Source organism: Sebastes umbrosus, chromosome 15 (genome assembly GCF_015220745.1).
Source record: "Sebastes umbrosus isolate fSebUmb1 chromosome 15, fSebUmb1.pri, whole genome shotgun sequence".
NCBI lineage: Eukaryota > Metazoa > Chordata > Actinopteri > Perciformes > Sebastidae > Sebastes > Sebastes umbrosus.
In genome coordinates this window covers 20,847,369-20,868,990 of record NC_051283.1, presented here as the reverse complement: position 1 = coordinate 20,868,990, position 21,622 = coordinate 20,847,369, and the positions used below count along the sequence as shown (strand labels likewise).

At 41.2% G+C, this 21,622-nt stretch overlaps 1 protein-coding gene across 5 annotated transcripts in view; it reads left to right on the top strand.

Moving 5' to 3' along the window:
* Window positions 1-21,052, top strand: part of trps1 (trichorhinophalangeal syndrome I) — a 303,601-nt gene extending 282,549 nt beyond the window's left edge. For all 5 annotated transcript variants that reach the window (XM_037794965.1, XM_037794961.1, XM_037794963.1 and 2 more), the window contains exons 10-11: window positions 11,397-11,519; window positions 17,330-21,052. In XM_037794965.1, the coding sequence (XP_037650893.1) occupies window positions 11,397-11,519; window positions 17,330-18,907 (1,701 nt within the window). In that variant the 3' untranslated portion in view covers window positions 18,908-21,052. The remainder of the gene's footprint in view (window positions 1-11,396; window positions 11,520-17,329) is intronic.
* Window positions 21,053-21,622: the final 570 nt, after the last annotated feature.

The following is a 21,622-nucleotide window of genomic DNA, read 5'->3' as shown; positions in this document are numbered from 1 at the left end:
TGTCTGTGTGTGTGTGTGTATGTGTGAGACATTGACCTCACTCTCCTTTTGTGCCAAGCGGAGATGTGTGTGTGTGTGTGTGTGTGTGTGTGTGTGTGTGTGTGTGTGTCACAGTGATGTCATCTTGTTCCGGTGTTTTCTGCTGCTTTTCTTTAGACACTCAGCTGACACTCTTGTTCTCCTTCGTCACTCTTCTGCACACACACACACACACACACACACACACACACACACACACACACACACACACACTCACATACACACTCACTCATAGGTAGAAACGTACCAAGAATGACAAGGCTGTTGTGAATGCTGACACCCTCTATTTTACTCACACAGAATTGATCCTGCGTGTGTGTGCGTGTGTGTGTGTGTGTGTGTGTGTGTGTGTGTGTGTGTGCTGTTCTTAGTAATAAAGGATCTGGGTTGTCGTGTCTTCTGCTGCCTTATCCAGACCCTCTGCTGTGCAGAGACTATCACAGTTTTTTTTTATATTCATGGAACAGTTGCATCTGCATATTTACATTATTCTCATTGCTGTTATCACAACCCGGCACATAACACACTTTTCAAGCTTCAACTTTCTTTTGTCCCAGTGGGCAGTCGGCTTTGCAGCCGCTATTAAAAGCAACTTGCATAAAAGTGAAGAGGCATAACAAAGAGACGGCCACCAATACAAGGTGCTGATACAGAGTTTCAGGCCAGCAGCACGAGACAAATTACCGCCGTCATCATTATCGCAGCCTCCGCGGCCATCAGCACCAATCAATGGCGAGCGATCATCACTTTCCTCCTGCTTATACCATCACATAGAGACCTAAGGCAGCAGGGATAAAGGAGTTGTTACACCTGATTATGGTGGCAGGAGAGATTGTGTGGCCTGCCTCACCTGGTGATTTATGAGTTATTTATGTTTTCATAAAGCGAGCTGACAGGTGTTAATAAGAGTGATGATTGAAGTTTACCCCGACCCGCTTTGGTATTGTACCCAGGGAGCTGTAGTTGTTTAAAGTCCCAGACACACCGACCCAACGTCAAAGAACTAGCGGCGATGAAGGACGACTGTTGTGTCGCCTCACGTTGCGTTTGTCTTGGCCGACAAGTTGCACTTGAACACACCGCAAAGACAAAAGCCGACGGCCAGTTAGCACGAAAGCACCAAACTGTCCGACGGCCGACCGTCAGCTTGGTGTGTCAGTGCCCAATAGAAAACCTTTCAGGGTCAGCTCTCAAACACTATTGCATCATCATATATGTACTGCATTTTTAGTAATACGCTCGCCAGTGTTATTGCAGTAGATGACTACAAATCCAGCATCTTAACGCAGCCCCTCTGCTGCTCTGCTGCTGCTCACTCTGTACAGCTAATGTCTCAGGACGCATTTTATTCCGTGAGCCTTTTTGAACAGTCCCATATCATCACTGAGCTTTTTATTTTTTTGTCCTGAAATTTGATTTACTTGAAGTTCTGTCACCGCGGCCTCTAAAGAGGGGAGATACTGCTGAATGTGCTGCGCTGGTATGGTCGTGCTGGGAGCTGCGAGGGCTGCCAGCGCAGACTGTTAGAGTAGAGCTGCAGGCTGTGTGTGGAGGGGGAAGCTGGGAGCAGTCGCACACTGAGCTGAAGGTCATGCTCGGTGTGAGCGGGCAGTAGGTGCTGTGTTCGGACACAGAGTGGCCATTTTCCGTCTAGCAGCAGTTTCCTCTCTGCCAGGTGTCTTTTCAAGCTTTTCTCATTTATTTACATTTTACAATGCTGCCCAAAGTGGGGCCCGCAGGCCAAAGTTGGCTCGCCATAAGGTTCGATATGGCCCGCCAGATGTTTCTAGCAATTTCTTTTTTATTATTTTTTTACATTATAAGACCAGGCTTCACCGTCTGTCATAGGCTGTAGTGGGCTCAGTTTTAGAGCTAGTGTGAAGGTTCATATGAAACAAGAAAACCCCTAAGGGAACCATTTGTACCAACCACGGGAAGGAGGCTAAATAACGCTCCAAAGTTAGGCTCAATTTTGGCGAGGAAAAACTGGCATGGCCGTTTTAAAAGGGTTCCCTTGACCTCTGACCTCAAGATATGTGAATGAAAATGGGTTCTATGGGAACCCACAAGTCTCCCCTTTACAGACATGCCCGCTATGATGATGATCACATGTAGTTTGGGGCAAAAATATGCCTTTTTTTGAATGCAATATAAATGTGTTGTTTTTGCCTATTCTAAAAATGGTGTATTTGAATATTTCTGCATACTGGGGTCCCTAAGCAGGCTTGATATGACTGGAAATGAGCCCAGTTGTATTCAGCAGCGGAGTTTTAAGGGGTTAACTATGTAAAAGCTAAAAGAATATTCAATTAGGGGAACTTGGGATCATACTACCATTTTGCATCTTAGCAATACAATACAATAGGTGTCTGCTTTTGGCCCATGGCCTACCATGAAGTTCCAGTTTTGGCCCTTTGTAAAAAGTTCGGGCACCCCTGGTTTACATGTAGTATTTTGATATAGTGTTAATATTTTACTACAGAACTGGTGACGTTCAACTTTATTATTGAGAATTCAGTGATAAGACAGTTTGTATGTATGATAGGCTGATAGTGACTTTAAGCTAGAGCTTAAGGGTTAATAGTAGCTGCTTATGAATAGTATTTTATGTGTGGGAGTGTTTACAGTATTAAGTTTCATTTTAATTCAGAAAGGAGAACCACACCACAGCCTATTATGTTTTGCTCTAGTATGTTATCATTATCGCTTTTTAAATGTCTGTTGATTCCTGAAGGGATAATTAGTCGTTTTGGTCGCACCCCTTCAGAGACTTACCGGCAGGGCATTTTTTTGGAAGTTTGCTGCTGAACTAGTTTCTCCCCGCCTCGCTGATAATGTCATGTGAGGAGATAATCAGCAGGAAACGCCGCCTCGGTCGCACGGCGCAGTTGGACCGCGTCCATTTTTTCCCCGACTGAAAAACAGAGCTGTTTGCTTAAACCAAAGCACAGAGTTTCAGTTCTTAATTAATTTTTTCCCCCCAAAACACAGATTGTTTGGAGTGAATCTTTTCCCCTCCCTGCTGACTTTAACAATCTTTAACTGTTTTAACTATTTTAGTGCCATTTGCTTCTCAAACGCTGCTGTACACAGGTTATTATTATTCCAAGTCTTTCTTTTATGTGGTTTCTCTTGAAGAATAAACTAGCGGAATAAATTCAGACTCCGTTCAACGTAAATTCATTCAACTCAAACCCAATTATTCTATTAGGGGAAGCAATTTAAATGCACACAGTAGTCTGAGAGTAAACCACACAGATGGACTTCTGCAGCCATATGCCTAACACGTACACAGACCTACACAAACACACACAAACACACATAGTTGATGGTTGGTAGCACCTATAGGAGGGGGTGGGGCGCTCTCTGTTAGAGTGGTTCCAGATGCTTCTCAGTGTGTGTGTGTGTGTGTTGGGAGGATTAAATTGGTGAATCTTTATCTGAAACTATCGCTGTGCACAGGGTCTATTCCTTCTTCTTCTTTACGTGTGTGTGTGTGTGTGTGTGTGTGCATTAGAGAGAGCGAGAGACTGATTCAGTGTATAGGATATTGGATTTGGCAGTATGGAATTTAGTTAATTCCTCCAGCTAGTCCTCTAGCTTGATTAAATAATCGCTGATTTAATGCAAGTCAGTGCGTGTATCAATGTAAGTGTGTGTCTCCCTGTGTGTGTGTGTGTGTGATAAAGCAGGGCTGACTTAAGTGAATTAAATGTAATTTCATTTTGAAATACTTTGTTTAGAAAGCCCTCCTTTTTGAATTTATTTTAGACCGCAGGGCGCCTGAGTCTATTTCTTTATCCTCTTTCTCACGTTTCTCTCTCTCCAGTTTTCTCTCCATGCATCTCTCTCTCTATTTTGCCACATAACTTCACGGATAGCAGCACCTTGATATTTGAAATTGATGTGTTTAGTTTGCTTTCACCATACTCTGTGTGCAAAACGAAAAATAAGACCCTATACTTGTAGAAAGCAAACGGTGGTTCATCCACTTGTGGGTTAAAAACAAATGAATGCCGTTACACACCTGCAGCATTTATTTTCTTGTGCTATTAATTTGCACGTCAATATTTTTTTTTTAACTGTTGTTTTTGTCATATGTACTTTCACACAAAATATTATGCGGCGAAAATGCAACGTCTTTTTTTCGGGAACAAAGGCGATTTATTTGAGATTTCGTACTGCGATTAAAGGCATCAACCAAGCACGATGTGCAGAACGGGTTGAATTGCACCTATATTTATGAAATAACAACTTGGAAGCTCTGTAGTTCGAACCACGACGGCAAACTACGAACAGATTACTTCTTTCAACCTTGATAAATGCAACTCATACCAGATCCACTCTCTCTGTTCTCACTAGGGCGGTCAATTGATTAAAATATTTAATCGCGATTAATAGCACATATCTTGAGGTCAGAGGTCAAGGACCATGACAGTTTTTCCTCGCCAAAATTTAGCACAAGTTTTGAGCGTTATTTAACCTCCTTTGCGACAACCTAGTATGACATGGTTGGTTATAGTTTCATATGATGCCAGTATCTTCACTGTAGCTTTAAAACTGAACCCGCTACAACCTCCAAAATATCAATTGTGTTAATGCGTTAAAGAAAGTAGTGGCGTTAAAACGAATATGCGTTTAACGCGTTATTATCGCCTTAACTTTGACAGTCCTAGTTCTAACCTTTTACAAAAAAAAAACCTAGACATATAATATTCGCAGGCGAGTATTTCACATTTTCGTGTCGTTTCTTTGTCACGCCCCCGCTGTGTAAAGGCCGTTACTGGGAGATTTTATCTTACTGTACTTTGTATGTCCTTGACAACAAGATATTTGAATAAACTGGGATGTAAGAATTAGCTTTGATTTTATTTTCCAAATGGATGTAAAGCATTTTGAAACACAGCAGCTCATGCGTAGGCCACCAGTCTGCCTCACCAAATGATTTAAAGTGACGCTACACCACCAGAGTTTTAAAGATGCCACCACACATTGGTTGCAGATGGAAGCTAAAATAAATGCGAGGGACTCAGTCGTGCTACAGAACCTAAACCAGTGGATGCTTATCTGTTTTGTCCAGCTCTTCCATTAAGATCTAAAAGACCATGCAGTGTAAACAGTTTGTATAACATCTGTAAATTTATGGCTTCAGGAGAATCTCAGAGTGGACTCAAAGCCACAGCTGAAGGGTTTCAGCCACCGTGTGGTTCCACCATCTGTTTTGATGTTGAATAGAAATCGGATTCTCCAGAATGAAGTTTATAATTTATCGCTACGTTTTATGAGTCGAGTCACGAAAAACAGCTCATAACTTCTGTTTGAATTTGAGGAAAGCGATCACTTCAACCCATTTAATGGAAAGTTGGCATAGCATTGCAAACCCATAAAAGAGTGGAGTTGTTCACAAACACGAAAGGGAGGAATACATGATGTAAAATGTAGCCTATTTTCAAAGTGCATTATTTTCCCAAACAAACAACAGCAGGGTCGTGTAGCCTCTTTTTATGCATTCTTGCATTAAATCTACCGCCACAAGGGAAAAAAAGACTCTCTGTTGGAGCAGTTTGTGCGTTGGAGCTGATTGTGAAAGTTATTAAACCAATAAATGTTGTTTTATGTGCAGCCTGCCGCTGAGTAGATTGTACTCTTAATTTCTGCGGCCTTTTCATGAGCATTATGAGACTGATGAAATCAGCTTGTCAGCGTTATATTTTGATGTTTACACTGATCTTTTCATCAGGAGATTGAACTATCTAATGTCTTTTATCTACATATTCGAGTACACGGGAATAAGAGCATTCCACATGAGTGTGTTTTTATGAATAAGATTTAAAATGGACACGTGGCCCGGTGATAATAGAGCTTTGTTTGCATTGGTTACTCAAATACACTTCCTGCTTAAGAAACTAAACTTTGTATCGAAACATCAACTTTAAAGTTAATTTGTTGGCTTGATTAGGAGGAAGTTGATCCAGACTTTAAATTCCTGACTAATGAATGTATTTTTGTTCGTGTGTGTGTGTGTGTCAGAGGGCGTTGTTGGTGGTGCTAATTGAACAGTATCACAGGTCGCAGATAAATAGATGTCATTAAGACCCTGAGCTCTAATTACCTGCAGCCCTCCTCTGTAGGCTGAGGTGAGTGGGAGAGGCCAGGTATCAGTAATCTATCAGAAAAGCATGCAATGACACGCACTCATTCTGTAGATACACACCAATACACCCGGCAACACACAAACATAGTTTCGAAGCCACCGAGAGATGTACTCTAAAGCTGCAGTTGGTAACTTAGAGCAATTATGATAAAAAGTTATTCTTATAAAACGGTCACTATATCTTAAGATAATGTGAAAAAATCAAGTTCCTCTGCCTCCCCCTTTTGCTCCTAATGACGTGCAAAGATTTCACCGTACCCGAAGAAAAACAGCCAATCAGAGCCGAGCAGTCTCTACAGCAGCTGTCAATCACTGCTCGTGAAACTCACAAACTCCGATCAAACGGTCAAACTAGGCAGTGTTGATCAAATATAATTTCTGTAATGCCTATTTCTCGCCTCTAATGTTTTCAGAAACATCTTGTAATGTACTGTTTAGCTGTAAAATGAGAAAGTTTGCTCCGTCTGATGGGCGGTGCTTGTTTTTGGCTCGACTGTTTTGGCTGCCGGGTCATAAACTCTCATTTTACAGCTAAACAGTACACTACGAGATGTTTCTGAAACATTAGAGGCGAGAAATAGAGTTGTTCCGATACCGATGCCAGCATTGGAAATGCGTCCGATGCTGCCCAAAATTCGGGATCGGGTATCAGCGTTGGTATAGTTAATAATAATAATAATAACTATATATTTTTTATTCCGCTGTTATCAGATCGGTACTCATTATCGGCGGATATCGGAAGTTCAGGTATCGGTATCGGGAAAGAAAAAGTGGTATCACAACATCTCTAGCGAGAAATAGTAGTAGTAGTAGAAACAGAATCTTCATTCATATTTGATCAGCGCTGCCTAGTTTGTCAGTGATTGACAGCTGCCCAGAGACAGCTCGGCTCTAATTGGCTGTTTTCCTTCGGCGGTGAAATCTTGCAAATGCCATTAGGAGCACCGGAGGACACAGAGGAACAGGATGTTTTTTCACAGATTACCTGTCTCATGCACTACTGTCAGTATATAGTGACATTAATATGACAATAACGTTTTTATCATATTGGCTCAAAGTTAGCCTTAAACCAATGTTAAAGTACCTACAGTATGTTAAAGTATGTTAACATAGAGCCATGTGTGTTTGCGTGTGTGTGTGTGTGAGCTTGCACATTTCCACACACGTCAAGCCAACCAGCTGATGATTGAAAAGGAAGTTAAAGATCATGAGCCAGATTTAGTGTGTGTGTACACGTGTGCATTTTGGAAGGTGGTGGGGGCTATTTCTGTACTTTCATGTGTAATTGACACTTGAATCTCTCTCTCTCTCGCACACGCATACAAACACACACACACACACACACACACACACACACACACACACTGCGCTATCCTTGTACCGTGATTTTAGAGTAGCCAAGATACCCCCAACGCACACACAAACGCACTTCTTGGATTGCCGCCTCTCATCCAAATCTTGCATGCCTTCATTAGCCAGTGGAAGCAAATATTTTCAGGTGTGTGTGTGTGTGTGTGTGTGTGTGTGTGTTGCGATGAGGGGCAGCTGTGGGGCCATATGTGAGTGATTTGGGCGCTCGGAGCGAAACTGAATTCTGATGACAGATGCACTGTTTGGCTTGCAACACTAGACACACACACACACACGAGCACACACACACACACACACACCCAGAGACAGGAAGCGCACATCAATCAATCACCTGGCTCTGTCTCTCTACATGTGGCGACCGTATGGTGTGTGCAACATACACACACCGGAGGATTCGGTCATGTAAGTGTTCTGCTGTCTGATGTCAGACGGACGAAAACACATGTACCATAAAGACTCTAATATTAACTCAGGTGTTTATTACTTCCAACATCACTGGAAACAGGATGTTTTATTATACACATATTGAGACAGAGAGACGGAGTTTTTTCCAGTATAAATAAACACATCTATGGTGTTCCTTTGTATTCAATCTTTGAACAATCTCAAAGTTTGATTGTGTAACCTGATGAAGGATGTCATCATAAATGTCTGTTTATGAGCTGAAATTACAGCAAGGAAACAAAAAAAGCTATTAAACCACTTTTCATTGGCAGTAAGAATTTGATGTCTAATCCTTTAACACTGTCAAGTACAGATGTCTAATCAGTTCCTCATCCGTCGCTATTTTAATGTTCATATAATTTGTGGTTTATAAATCTCCTTTAAATAACTTCCCTCTGCACAACGCAGCAAATGAACGTTGGATCCTTGCCTTAAAGGAACAGTGTGTAACATGACGGGGGATCTATTAGCAGAAATGGAAATAGGGAGCGGGTCCTCCAAGCTCTGCCATGTTTCTACAGTAGCCCAGAACAGACAAACTAAACACTGGCTCTAGAGAGAGCCTTTCTCGTTTGTACGTTACCTGAAGGCCACCGTAGTTCTCCGACACGCTTGTGAAACTGTGGTAACGTGAGCCTTAGAGTGCAAAACCGTGGTACCGCCAGCCGCCCTCTTGACTTCCATTCCTTCCGTAGTCTTGAAAAGGCAGGAGTGAGCGGAGGTATACTCAGTTGGTTGCAATCTGCAACCACACCACTAGATGCTGCCAAATCACACTGTACCTTTTAAATATTGAATAATATGACGGTACATTTAAAAGTTGTTTGAATTCTCCAACACCACTGCGTGCGTGCGTGCGTGCGTGCGTGCGTGCGTGCGTGTGTGGTGCATGTTCCCAGAGAAAAGTAAAGTGGTTAATTGTACTGTGATCCTTGCAGTACATTAGTACTAAATAAAAAAACGGAACAGTGCCGTGTCCGCTGGGCTCTCCTGCTTTTAGCTGGCAGCACCAAACAGATGCTCGGTGGAAGTGCTGGTAGTGGCTCCATCTGTAGCTCTGAGACTACAGAAAGTCTGATTGAAGTGCGGCGCTCTTTTGTGAAAAGTTGAAATGTTTTTTAACTTATAGCGCTGGGTGCTCTGAGCCTGGGAAAAAAAAAAAAAATATGCTAGGCTCTCGGCACTGACATGAACATAAAACAACAAGAAACCAGCGCTGAAAGGGAGAAGGTCCCAGTGGATGCAAAGTCCATGATGGAGGGAGAGGGAGAAACAGATTGGGATAACAGTGACAATATGAGAGAGAGGGAAATATGGCAGACATGCAGAAAATGGATTTTAGTAAGCCATACCCATAGGCACATACAGTATGCAGACATTTACTAGCTCAAGCATGGTGAGATTATCAATGCAGACATCACAAACAGAGACAGAAATACACACAACACAGACTGTTATTAGGCCATTAAATAGGCATTATCGATGGTCATAAGCTATCATCTATTCGCATGGTCAATCACCTAAAGTAGGTATAAAAGACAACGACAGCAACCTCTAGAGACCGTAGTAAGTATGACCGAAGCAGAAGCGGAAGTCAGGTACTGTAGTATAGAGAGTGGAGGTCAGGGACAATGGATAAGACTCAAAACACAGGGTTTTCACCCAGGAGACCAGAGTTTGCATCCCATGTGAAACCAACAACATGCAGTTGTATTTGTGTTTCACAATCGTTAAGTTTCACTTTCACTTTTGAAACGTAGTAGAGTTGTTCCGATACCAATACAGGTATCGGAAATGCATCCGATACTGCCCAAATTTCGAGATCAGGTATCTGCAAGTATGCCAGTCTATAAAAAAATCCACTTGTTTAAACGGAAATTAATTATTTTTCGCCGCTCCAAAACAGTAGCCTTCACTGTGCTGTCGCCCTGGATGTATCATGGTTGCCACTGGCAACAACTGTTTTAGAGCAATGAAAGAAGAACTGATTGTAGGTAGTTTGTCACAGCTGTTAAATAATAATAATATTTTTTTATCACGCTGGTATCGGATTGGTACTCAGTATCGGCAAGTAAAGCAAGTTCAGGTATCGGAATCGGTATCGGGAAGGAAAAAATGGTATCAGAACATCTCTAAAACGTTATTTCGAGCCAAAACACAATGTTTTTTCCTAAACTTAACTAGGCGATTTTGTTCCCTAAACCTAAAAAAGTTGTAGTTGTTTTGCCTAAACCTAAGAAGCCTTCTTGTTTGTGTTCAAAACGTAACGTTTCATTCAGTTTTACAACATGTTAGAACGTGTTGTTTTGAAGTTTCGCTTTCACTTTTTAGTAGGTGTAGTAGGCCCCTATTGACCCACATCTATAGTGCTTATAGCGAGGGATAACGCCCATTTAATGGCCTGATAACAGTCGAATCGGGGGCACCATGAGTTTCTGTTTTTTTCTTGACCCCACTGATATTTAAATCAGTAAAACACATTGAAATGAAAAATCTACAACTAAAGTGAAATTAAGAGCAGAGGAGGAAATGAAGATTGGATGAGCAATAAAGCTGAGATATAAAAATTGAAAGCAGAGAGAAAGAAGTAGTTGGCTAGACGGGCAGATAGAGAGAAAGAGAGAGAAACCGACAGAGTCATGGAGGAGAAAGATGAGGTATGCTGTCTTCTCAGGGTCATAAAGGTGGTGAATGGGGCCAGAGGCTTAATGGGATGGAGAAACGTTGTGATTGGCTCATTACTGTGATGGAGCACGTTGCCACGACAATTGGCCTTTTCACCCCTCCCCACCCTACCCTCCCACCTCCACCCTTTCTTGCACACATCACTTTTTTATGCACCACTGCTCCATGAACTGCAGAGGTGCGTGTGTGAACACTGAAACAGTAGAAGTCTTGCCTGTAAAGAACCTCCTGCAGTTCAGATAAACACTTAAACACTTTGTGCTTCAAGGTGAAAACATAACTCGTCTCCATCTGTTCGAGTACTATTTGACTACCCACCATATTTAACAACACACGCAAGCTCAACTAGATCATTCTCTTTTCATTGAAGTATATTTAGTTGTTTTTATTAACCTTGTTCTATGCAGAGGAAATCAGTAGGGGAGAACAATGTTCTCAATAGGATTTCCCATTAGGCATGATAAATGAGAGCACATCATCTCTGTGCCACCAAGACAATCTGTTTTCTCTCTCTCTCCTAACCTTACTTGAGTGGTGTGAATATTAAAAAGGTATCAAAACGTGGAGTCAACATTTTCAGGGTTTTTTTTTCCCCCTCTTCCTTTTCCTTTTCTCTCTGTGACTTTGCATTTAACCAAAGTTTCTTTATCACTCCATATTGTTACTTCACGCTCTAATGTTGTCCATCTCTCTCCATCCGTAGCGGCGAAGAGGCAGCGGGGTCTTCTGCGCAAACTGTCTGACCACCAAGACATCGTTGTGGAGGAAGAACTCTAACGGAGGCTACGTCTGCAACGCGTGTGGTTTATACCAAAAACTGCATTCGGTAAGTCGTGCACAGACAGAAACAGATGCTTTTACTGCACCAGCCGTGCATTAAACTGTAGATTATACTAAACAATACATTATTACACCTAAAATACAGAGTAAGCAAACTGGTTCACAACAATCATGCTGGCGGTCGTGTGGGAATAGAGAGGTAAACCACGCATACATCTTTTGGGAATGTCATAAATTACACTCATTTTGGGAAAATGTGCATGTTAATATTAAAGGTATTTTGGGATGTGCAATATTTAAGGAATGCAAAGTTATGCACGTGGGGAATATAAAGGATTATGTTACTGCTAACGATAGATATTTAACCAAGATATGATTGATCACAACTAAGAAGGCAATAGCAAGAAACTGGTATAAGACTGAATCCCATACTATAACACAATAGTTATAAAATTATAAGAGAGATTTAAACTATGGAAAAAATGACTTTCCAGCTTAGAGTGAGAGAAAATTAGTTTTTGTTAGTAAATGGAAGAAACTTATGATTTATGGCAGAGTGGAAAATGCTTATGGACTAACTGGCTTTTTTTTTATTATTTTGTTTATTGTTTTATTTTTCTATCTTTCTGATTTGTAAAAAAAGTTATAAGTTAACATACACAGTACTTTTGGTAGTATGCACAAACAAATAAATACTCAAATTAAAAAAAAAAAAAGATTATCCTAAACTGCAGACCTGCGAGATTCATAGAAATAATCATCCCAGATGTGCAGAAAGTTTCTGTATGTTTGTTAATCAAATTTTCTTTCAAACAAATTAAAAAAGACACAAGAAGGGAGCTGTAAATTTCGAAAACGCTTGAAGAAACAGAAAAGAATCCCTACCAGGTGTATCATCATACAAAAGTTAATTTGCAGTGCTGAACTCCTATCCACGCATAGGAGACCCACACATACTCGTAAAGGTTCTACTGGATGAAGAACCCAGTACTTTAGGTTATTTTATGGACTCTATGCTGTATTTTTATACATCCACGGGGTGGTTTTGACCACTAATTATCATTCCCCGCCTGGCCGATTAGCGCACGACTCAAATTAAAACTATGCAGTTAAATTCCTGCATACATTCAGAGGATCCCGCTGTGAAAACGTAATATGGTGGAAAAAGTCTATTTGATTTGGTGGGAGCTGGGAGTTACAGACCACTTCGGCAGTCACAGCGAGCCAGCTCCGCGGAGTGAGAAATATGACGGAATTAATCAACTTTACCGTCTAAGCCCGGGGAAAGTCTATGGAAATCTCCAATTTAATTAGACTGCATGAATTACACATGAGATAAAGAGCCAGCCTGGAATTAAGTTGACTTCAGAACATTGAGTTTTCTCACCTCACGTGTTTGTAAGGGGTTAAAGCTAATTTCACACTTCAATATACCTATTTAACGCAAGCGTTTATAAATATTACCAGTGTGAAACAAGCCTTCAGAGCTTCAACGTGTGTGTATGTATATATATATATTCACATACTGGCTTTTAAGCCCTGCTTGTAAAATTTCAAAGTGAACAAAAAATGTTTCGGTGTAATAAATCACAGTGTTGGTAAATGCATCAGTGGGTTACAACCCCGAGCGCTATACTGCAATTATCTGATGGAGCTTTAAAGACCTCTCGGATGGCGAGCCATCGCCGTTTGCTCCCGCCTGCCCCTGCAGACGTCCTTGGGTCAGCCCGTTCATCTCATCTGCTGCTCCAATCACGTTCCAGCTCCCTCTGCTCTTGACAATCTTCACGACGGCCGTATTTTATATCCCATAATAAAAGTTTTATATGCTCTACACACATTATTAGAGAGGATAGCAGCTAGTAAAACACTTCAGAGTGAGAGAGGGTGAAGGGAGAGTTATGAATAAAGAGGGAGAAAAAAGGTAGACATAAAGGGAGGGAGGGAGGAGGAGGAGAAAGACAAACAAGGAGGAAGAAAAGAAAGGAAGGCAAAGAAAGACGGGAAGATTATAGTAAAGAGATGATGAAAGGGAGGGGGGGTGTAAAGAGTTAGAGATGGAGGGAGACGGAGAGGTTTGGAGAAAAATGATATCCTAGAAGAGAAGGAAAGAGTAACAGTGACTCCAACCCTACAACACAGAAATGCTATGAATGATGAGCATCTCGCTTTTTTTTTTATACAATGTTTATTAAGATTTTAATTTTTCCACATCAAAAGAAATAAAATAATCAATACAAACCACATCCGCCATCAATTTCCCCCCACCCACCATAAAATGTATATAATTGAGAAGGAAGGGAAAAAAAATAATTAATTATTAAAAAATAAATAAATAAAAAAGGAAAACAAGAAACAAAACAATAAATAAATTAAATAATTAATTAATGGCATCTCACTTTTTTATACAATATGTTTATTAAGATTTACATTTTTCCACAACAAGAGAAACAATATAATCAGTACAAACAGCATCAGCCATCAATTTCCCCCTACCCACCATAAAATGTCTACAATGGAGAACGAAGGGTAAAAAAATAATTAATTATTAAAAAATAAATAAATAAAAAAGGAAAACAAGAAACAAAACAATAAATAAATAAGTAAATTAATTAATAGCATCTCACTTTTTTATAAAATGTTTATTAAGATTTAAAAATTTTCCTCAACAAGAGAAACAATATAATCAATACAAACAGCATCAGCCATCAATTCCCCCAGACCCAGAATCAAATGTCTACAATGGAGAAGGAAGGAGAAAAAACATATTAATTAATAAAAAAAAGGAAAAGGAAAACAATAAATAAATAAGTAAATTAATTAATAGCATCTCATTTTTTATGTACATATCCAATTGATTAGGCTGCTTTTATTGCAAAATATAATGTATACATTTAATGAATAAATAAATAACTCATTTATCTATGAAGTTTTAAATAAGTCTTAAATTGTTTGGATTCCAGTGATACATTTCTCTTTTACAGTGTAAACAGAACCTGCTGAGTATTAGTATGTAGTGTGGAATCAGGACGCAGCTTTGGACTGTTTCCACCATAGGGGGTGCTATTTCTTTGCTTCTTCCCTTTTCTCAGCCATCCTCCTCCTGTATTCACTCTCTCCCTCCGTCTTTTTCCTTTTTCTTTCATGTCCCATTCTCCTACATCTTCCCCCCTCTGTTCTCCATACATCACACTTCCCCCCTTCTCATTCATCCCGCTTCCTTCGTTCCCGTCTGCCCTCTGCTCCTGTCTTCACCTTTTCTTCTCCTCACTCATCTTTTAGCTAGAAACACAAAACCGTGAGGACCATAAAGAATAAGAAAAATGTTAATGATTTGACTTAGGGCTGTCAAAGTTAACTCAATAATAACACCTTAACGCAGATTTGTTTTAACGCCACTAATTTCTTTAACGTAACTTGGGATTTCTAGGTTGTAGCAGTAAGGTAAATAATACATTTAATTAAATTTACTAAATTTTGGTGAGGAAAAACTGGCATGACCATTTTCAAAGGGGTCCCTTGACCTCTGACCTCAAGATATGTGAATGAAAATGGGTTCTATGGGTACCCACGAGTCTCCTCTTTACAGACATGCCCACTTTATGATAATCACATGCAGTTTGGGGCAAGTCATAGTCAAGTCAGCACACTGGCATATTTGCCCACTCCCATGTTGATAAGAGTATTAAATACTGGCAGTCTCCTCAGTGATGGACTTGTGTTCATGGTAATGATCCAGATTTGTAAATGTGTGCAGAAACCATGAGCGGGACAGCTCTCTGATTAACAACAGAGACTGTTTGGCTGCTCGGGGGAGGCACCTGTCCCAAATGTGTGTCTATTAATAGATCATCATGAAACATCATGAGAGTAGTCCCTCCTGAGGATTTCTGTAGAGCTGCTGTAGTTTGAGCATATTAGTGTTAAGACTGTTGATTGTCAAAATGAATGTGGTAATCATTTGTTTATGTCACAAGTGCAGCAGAGCATCCCTGGATTGATGCTATTAATGACTCATCTGTCCTTAAATAGTCTGAGTAGCAGCTCTACAGTGACTGATGATCATTTCACACACAAAGCATGCTTTTACCTTGAGAGACCCACAGTTGCAGTCATAGGTCTATCCACATAGGTACACACATAACTAATGATTCTATTCATTGTCGATTAATATGTTGATTATTTCCTCGATTAATTCATCCATTTTCCTCCATCATATTTTCTCACTATCTCTCTCTTCTTGCTTGTTTATACGCATCTTTTTGTTTTTTTATCTGCCATGATTTGATGTATGTCAAAAGCCCTACATCACTTATGCATACACACACAGCAGGGGGTTTCTAGAGACGTACAGGTACAAACATATACTCACTCAACAATGAGTCTCTTTGCTGTTTCCTGAAATATTTAGTCCACAGAAAGTCTAATAAATTCAACCTGCATGGCCGTGAAAATTTCAATAAACTTCTACTTGTTCTGATACTTGAAAAGCTCTTCTTCTTCTTCTTCTTCTTTGTGCCAGCTGAATTTGACTCCGTTTTCAATTAGCGTTGTGTTGAGGTCACTATTTATAAAGTGTGTTTAGAGAGGAGGCCTCAGGGAAGTCAGTTCTTCAATAGTGAAAGGATAGCAAGTTATTACTTTTGAGTTGAAGTGTAGACACTTTAAAAGACACTTTAAACGGATCAGTTTATTTAACTTCCAGGAGAGGAAAGTCTTTCGCTAATTTGCCTGGAAATGTTTTGATTTGTTTTTGGCATGTGTGTAGGAGTGAAACATCAAAAAAAGATTCATCAGCTCTCATATATCTTTCTAAGTATTTTATTGATTCCAGTGGGAAATGAAATAAGTGAGAAGTGCTTCAGAAATTGTGTGGTGGATGTTACCGAGCAGGTTTTATTCTGTTGGACTGTTTTTACCCCAAACACTGAGTAGAAATATATTTATGTATAATTGTTATTATCATTATTCATCTTGTTATTACTGGTTAAGACAGTGGATAAGACAGTAATGACGGAGTGTTTGTGAGGGATCTGTCAATTAAAAGTCTTCAGGCTAAACTCCATTTACATCAGATGTAAGATCTCCCCCTTGTGGTGAGGGCAAAAACCACAGCTCTTAGGCATGCTGGACATTGTATTGTCTTTTTTTTTAGCATGTCACAGTTAAATCTACCGAGGTTGAGTCCATATGAATTGAAACTTTTAAAACTTTGATCTACCATTGGTAGCTTCACTGAGAAAACTTTTTTTAGCATGCCTACTTTGCATTCATTGTTAGAAACAGTAGCTGCTGTTGTAATCTTCAGTCAGCCATACTGTAGTGCAACTTCCTTAGCATTCATGTGTTTGTAACTTTATATGCAAATAGGCAGTTTATTGCTCACAAGCTCAACTGTTGCAATTTCTTTTTTGTAGTTCAATTAATTTGAATATGGTGGGCTATGTATGTTTGTCATTATTAGTCATGTCAGTTAAATAAGGGATAATGTACAGCTGGTCATTATTGTGAAATAGGGGTCTCTCATCGCTCTGAAGGGGTTTATTTCACAACAATGACCAGCTTGCTGTACATTATCCCGTTTATTACACAGCTACTTACTTAAGAAATCAATAATTTGACACAAAAACAGTCCACCATCAGAACGGTGCCCATAGCAACGGTCTGTTATACACAGCAACGGTCTGCTATAAAGAAATAAACGTAGAACACCGTGATTAACCAATCAGAATCGAGTATTCAACAAAGCCGTGTAATAAGTAGCCTTAAATAATGTATGGGAGAATAGATGTATTACTATATGTTTTTTAATCCTCTGCTTTTTCCATATTCTTCTTTGTTTCTTTCATCCTGTAGACACCCAGACCTCTGAACATCATAAAGCAGAACAACGGTGAACAAATCATCCGCCGCCGGACCCGAAAACGCATCAACCCCGATTCGCTGTCGTCCGAGACCCCCGCCCCCAAACAGCAACGCATCACCAGCGAGGAGCGCGTGAACGGGGAGGAGTCGGACCGAAGTTTCGCCTCGATCAAAAACCAGCAGCCTTCCCCTCGCTCACGATCGCCCCGGTCCACTCAAGCCTTCCTCGCCAATCAAACGTTGGAGATCCACCGACGCATGCCTCCCCTGCTCCTTCCCTCGCACGCCCCCTCCTCGCTGGTAGCCGAGGGCAACGGGGGCCTCGCCGAGGGAGGGATGATATCTAAAGTCGAGGGAGGTAAAGGAGGAGGGGGGTCAGAGAGAGGCAGTCCCATTGAAAAGTACATGCGTCCGTCCAAACCGTCTAGTTATTCGCCTCCTGGGTCGCCCATTGAAAAGTATCAGTACCCTCTTTTCTCCTTACCTCTACCGTTAACCCTCTCACCTGATTTGACCCCCGAGTCGGATTGGCTCAGATTCTGGACCAAGTATAAGATGGCAGCCGCCTCTGGGGTTCCTGGTAGCATCAGTAATCTCAGCAGCCCCGGCGGCCTCGCAAATAACGCTCTTTATCTCGGTGCAATGGTGGCTCAAGGACAGCATCATCAGCAAAGCTACACGGTGCCTTACTGCGCCTCTCCCTACTCTCCTCTCCCCCCTCCTCCGGCTCCTCCTCACTACCCTCCTCCTCCTCTTCACTCCCAAACCTCGTCGCCGTCGTTAGAGAACGACGCTCCTTTGGATCTTGCAATAAGACAAAGAGATACAAGCCCTGCGAACGCACACATGTCAACAAACGGTGCGGAGAGGAGGAGGCAAGAGTCGCCGCTGGCTGAGAGGTTGAGAGAGAACTGGAAAGGAGAGAAAGAGGAGGAGGAGGAGGAGAGGATAGATGAAGGAGGGAACCAGAGGGAGGAGACGGGAAAGGAAGATCATTTGGCAAAAAGTCGGCCGTCAATGGTGGAAGCGTCCACGCAGGACGACCTGACCAACCGCTGCCTCCACTGCGGGATCTACTTCCTAGACGAGGTCATGTATGCCCTGCACATGAGTTGCCACGGCGACCAGGGGCCGCACCAATGCAGTTTTTGCCTCCACGTGTGCGCCGATCGCTACGACTTCACCACGCACATACAGCGGGGCTTACACAGGTACACAGACAAAAAGAGGGCTCAAACGCAAGACGGCCTAACTCAGAACGCCACAGAGACGTCGGAGAGTGAAAACGTGACGCCGGGGGAAAACGACGAAGGCGATCATAGCGAGATCGCGGATGAAAGCAACGATGTCATAGGAGTTTGTCATGAAGCGAAGGAAACTACAGGCGACGATGCCACTGACAATGAAACAGAAGGTGAAAAGGAGGTAGCAGAAGAGGATCATGACATAACGAACATGGAACTGGGAGATGAGACGGTGTCGGATAGTAACGACGACATCGCAAAAACCACAGAGGTCACGACTGTTGCTGAATCTAAAAACTTAGACGAGAACGCGGAGAGTAATTAATCTGATGCCTTTGACTCACACAAACCTTTAAGAACGCGTTTTATTGAATGAATAAGCTGTCCGCCTCCACGTTCCTGGAGGCTCGCTCATGTCAACATGGGCCTATCCTGGGCACTAAATGGAACACATCCTTATGCTGGAAGCACGCGGCTGTCAAAATGGTCAAAAAAATCATTGTAGGATCCCGCTGAACTGCTGCAGGAGAAACAGCCTGAATCCCGTGTTGAGTGACGGTCACGTGTTTCAACAACGGGGTTCCGGGCATGCAGCTGAAATCACCTTTTAATAAACAGCCACTTCATGTGCTTTCCAAATAAGAGGATTGGGAAGCTCGAGTGAAAGTTGGACTGGTCTCATTTAGGATGAGTTTGAGGAGCTCAGCACTTGCACAGCCATCATACAGCAGAGCAAAAAAAAAAAAGAAATGCTTGAAGCAAAACACTTTAACTGAGCTGATCTGTTATGCACCGTGCTAAACTGAACCCCGAGCTGGTCCAAACTAGTCTGATGCATCATTCAGAGCATTTTATCTCGGTACAACCAGATGTGATCTGGTTACAGCTACTTTGTTCTTGCCCAGAGCGAGTTTTTGACTGTTTCACCGCTGTGCAAAATGGAACCAAAACTTATTTTGAAGCTGGTGGAGTTAAACCAGTTTGTTCTGGGCTGCGGGTGTTACCTTGGTACAAAAAGGATCAGTTGGTTTCTTTCACTCGTGCCCTGTCGTTTCGGAAACTGGCCACCGCTGCAAAGTGGCCCCAGACTTGTGTTGGGGTTGTGATTTTTTTTGAACTGCTTGAAACCAGTTTGAACTGGTAAAACCGGAGTAATTCTGGACCGAAGTGTTCTCTGCATCCATTTGGATCAAACCAAGTGACATTATTTTCTACCTTCCTCCGTGCCATGATACTAGCTACGTGCCTGGCTGCCTGCCTAATAGAACATCTATTAACCTGCTTAACATTTATATTAATGATAATAATGGTAATAATAATAATGTTATAGTACAAAAACATGCAATTTGCTACACTTTTCCTATATGATATGTTATTTTGTAAAGGCAAATAATGCTTTTTTTTTTTTTTTCGCAGGAAATGGTACTATACAAATTAGTCTATTTGAGTTGTTTCTTTTTGAGCTACTTGTTGTTTGTGTTCTTATGGAGACTTGTTACATTGATAACAGCCGTCTAACAGAAATGGTACAGCGAAAATAGGGGGAGGGGGGGTGGGAGAGGGTGGTTGTGTGTACATTTGTGTAATTGCGTTTTTTGTGTGTAAGGAATGCGTCCGTCCCCAAACGACGATGTAAACATAATGAAGGCTCGCGCTCGGTATTTCAGTCCTCAGGGGTCACAAGTGTTGCACACCAACCCGCCTGTTTCATAGCATGCGACACATCATTTTTACATGATAAAGGGTCTAATGGTTTAAAGCATGTTACACGACGTTCTCTTAAGTTCTCTTATATATGTTCTTTATGTGTTTATAGGTCAAAATGGTCTTAGTATGTAACCGTTTTTTTTTCTGTTTTGTCTTTCACATGTTGTTAGGTTTTATAGAGAGACTTAGGAACTTTATCATAAGGATCAATTATTTGGGTTAACTGTATAAACGTTTGCTCTGTATTGAGTTTACAGAGCTTCTTGCCTACAGTGTTTTATTCAGCCTATCTCGTATTTCTGAGAGTTCGGTCGGTAGGTTACCTCTATGTAGCATGTTAGCGTCTTATAAAATCTGCAAAATCCGTTGCCTTTTCTATGGATGGGAACTGTTAGACCTTAATAATTCCGAAAAAAACCCCGACAGGATGACGTTGTTAAGTTTCACTGAAGTAAAATGATCATGTTGCTTTCAACTCCAACTAACTCATCACACTTTTCCGCAATTCATTACCCATTTTTGGGACTTTTAAGGTAAGAAAAACACCCGCAAGATACCATAACTGAGTCTCTCTTTAAACCAAATTTTCATCGTTTATTTCCGACGTTGAGAGAGTCGTGACAGTACCCCTTTTTCTGCGGAGCAACGCGGTGGTCATCTTGTTTATTTTTATAAAGAGAGAATCACTTCTCCTGCCTTGCTGCCTTAGTTGCTAGAAAACAAAAAAAAAAAATCACCAAGGGACTCCTTTTGAAGGAATTAATAATAATAGGCCGAAAAAAAAATAAAAGACAGAAAAGAAGAAAGAATGAGATATTTTTCTATGCTTATCCAAAAGACATGAATGAAAAGTATTCCGCCTAGTGCCTGGTAACTTGTACAGTTTTTTCTAAGAAGTATGTCTGTCTGTGTCGAAAAGTTATGTAAGTTATGAGTCAGGCAGAAGTTGGGCAAACGGACTGCTTTATTTAATTCCCACGCACCGAGATATCAGTCGTCCATTATAATGCTTGATTCCAGCCTAGCTGTCTGATCGGTCAGATATTCTCTTTTTCACATTTCAGCCCAGGAGAAAGACCCACATGTGCTTTTAAACAATGAAAATTGGTTGCTATGCTAACTGTCAATCACAAGTTAAACTATCTTTCATTTTTTGCATGTATGTACACGACTCTGTAGAAATGTTGAGACTTAACAGTATGCCTCGGTAACTTTTTTGTATGAGAGACGTAACGCCAAGAAGATGTTCTGTGCTGTGTATTTGGAGATGGAAGCTGAATTATGGCTTGCAGTCATGTCACCAGAGTGCCCATATCATGGTAAAGGTAAAGCT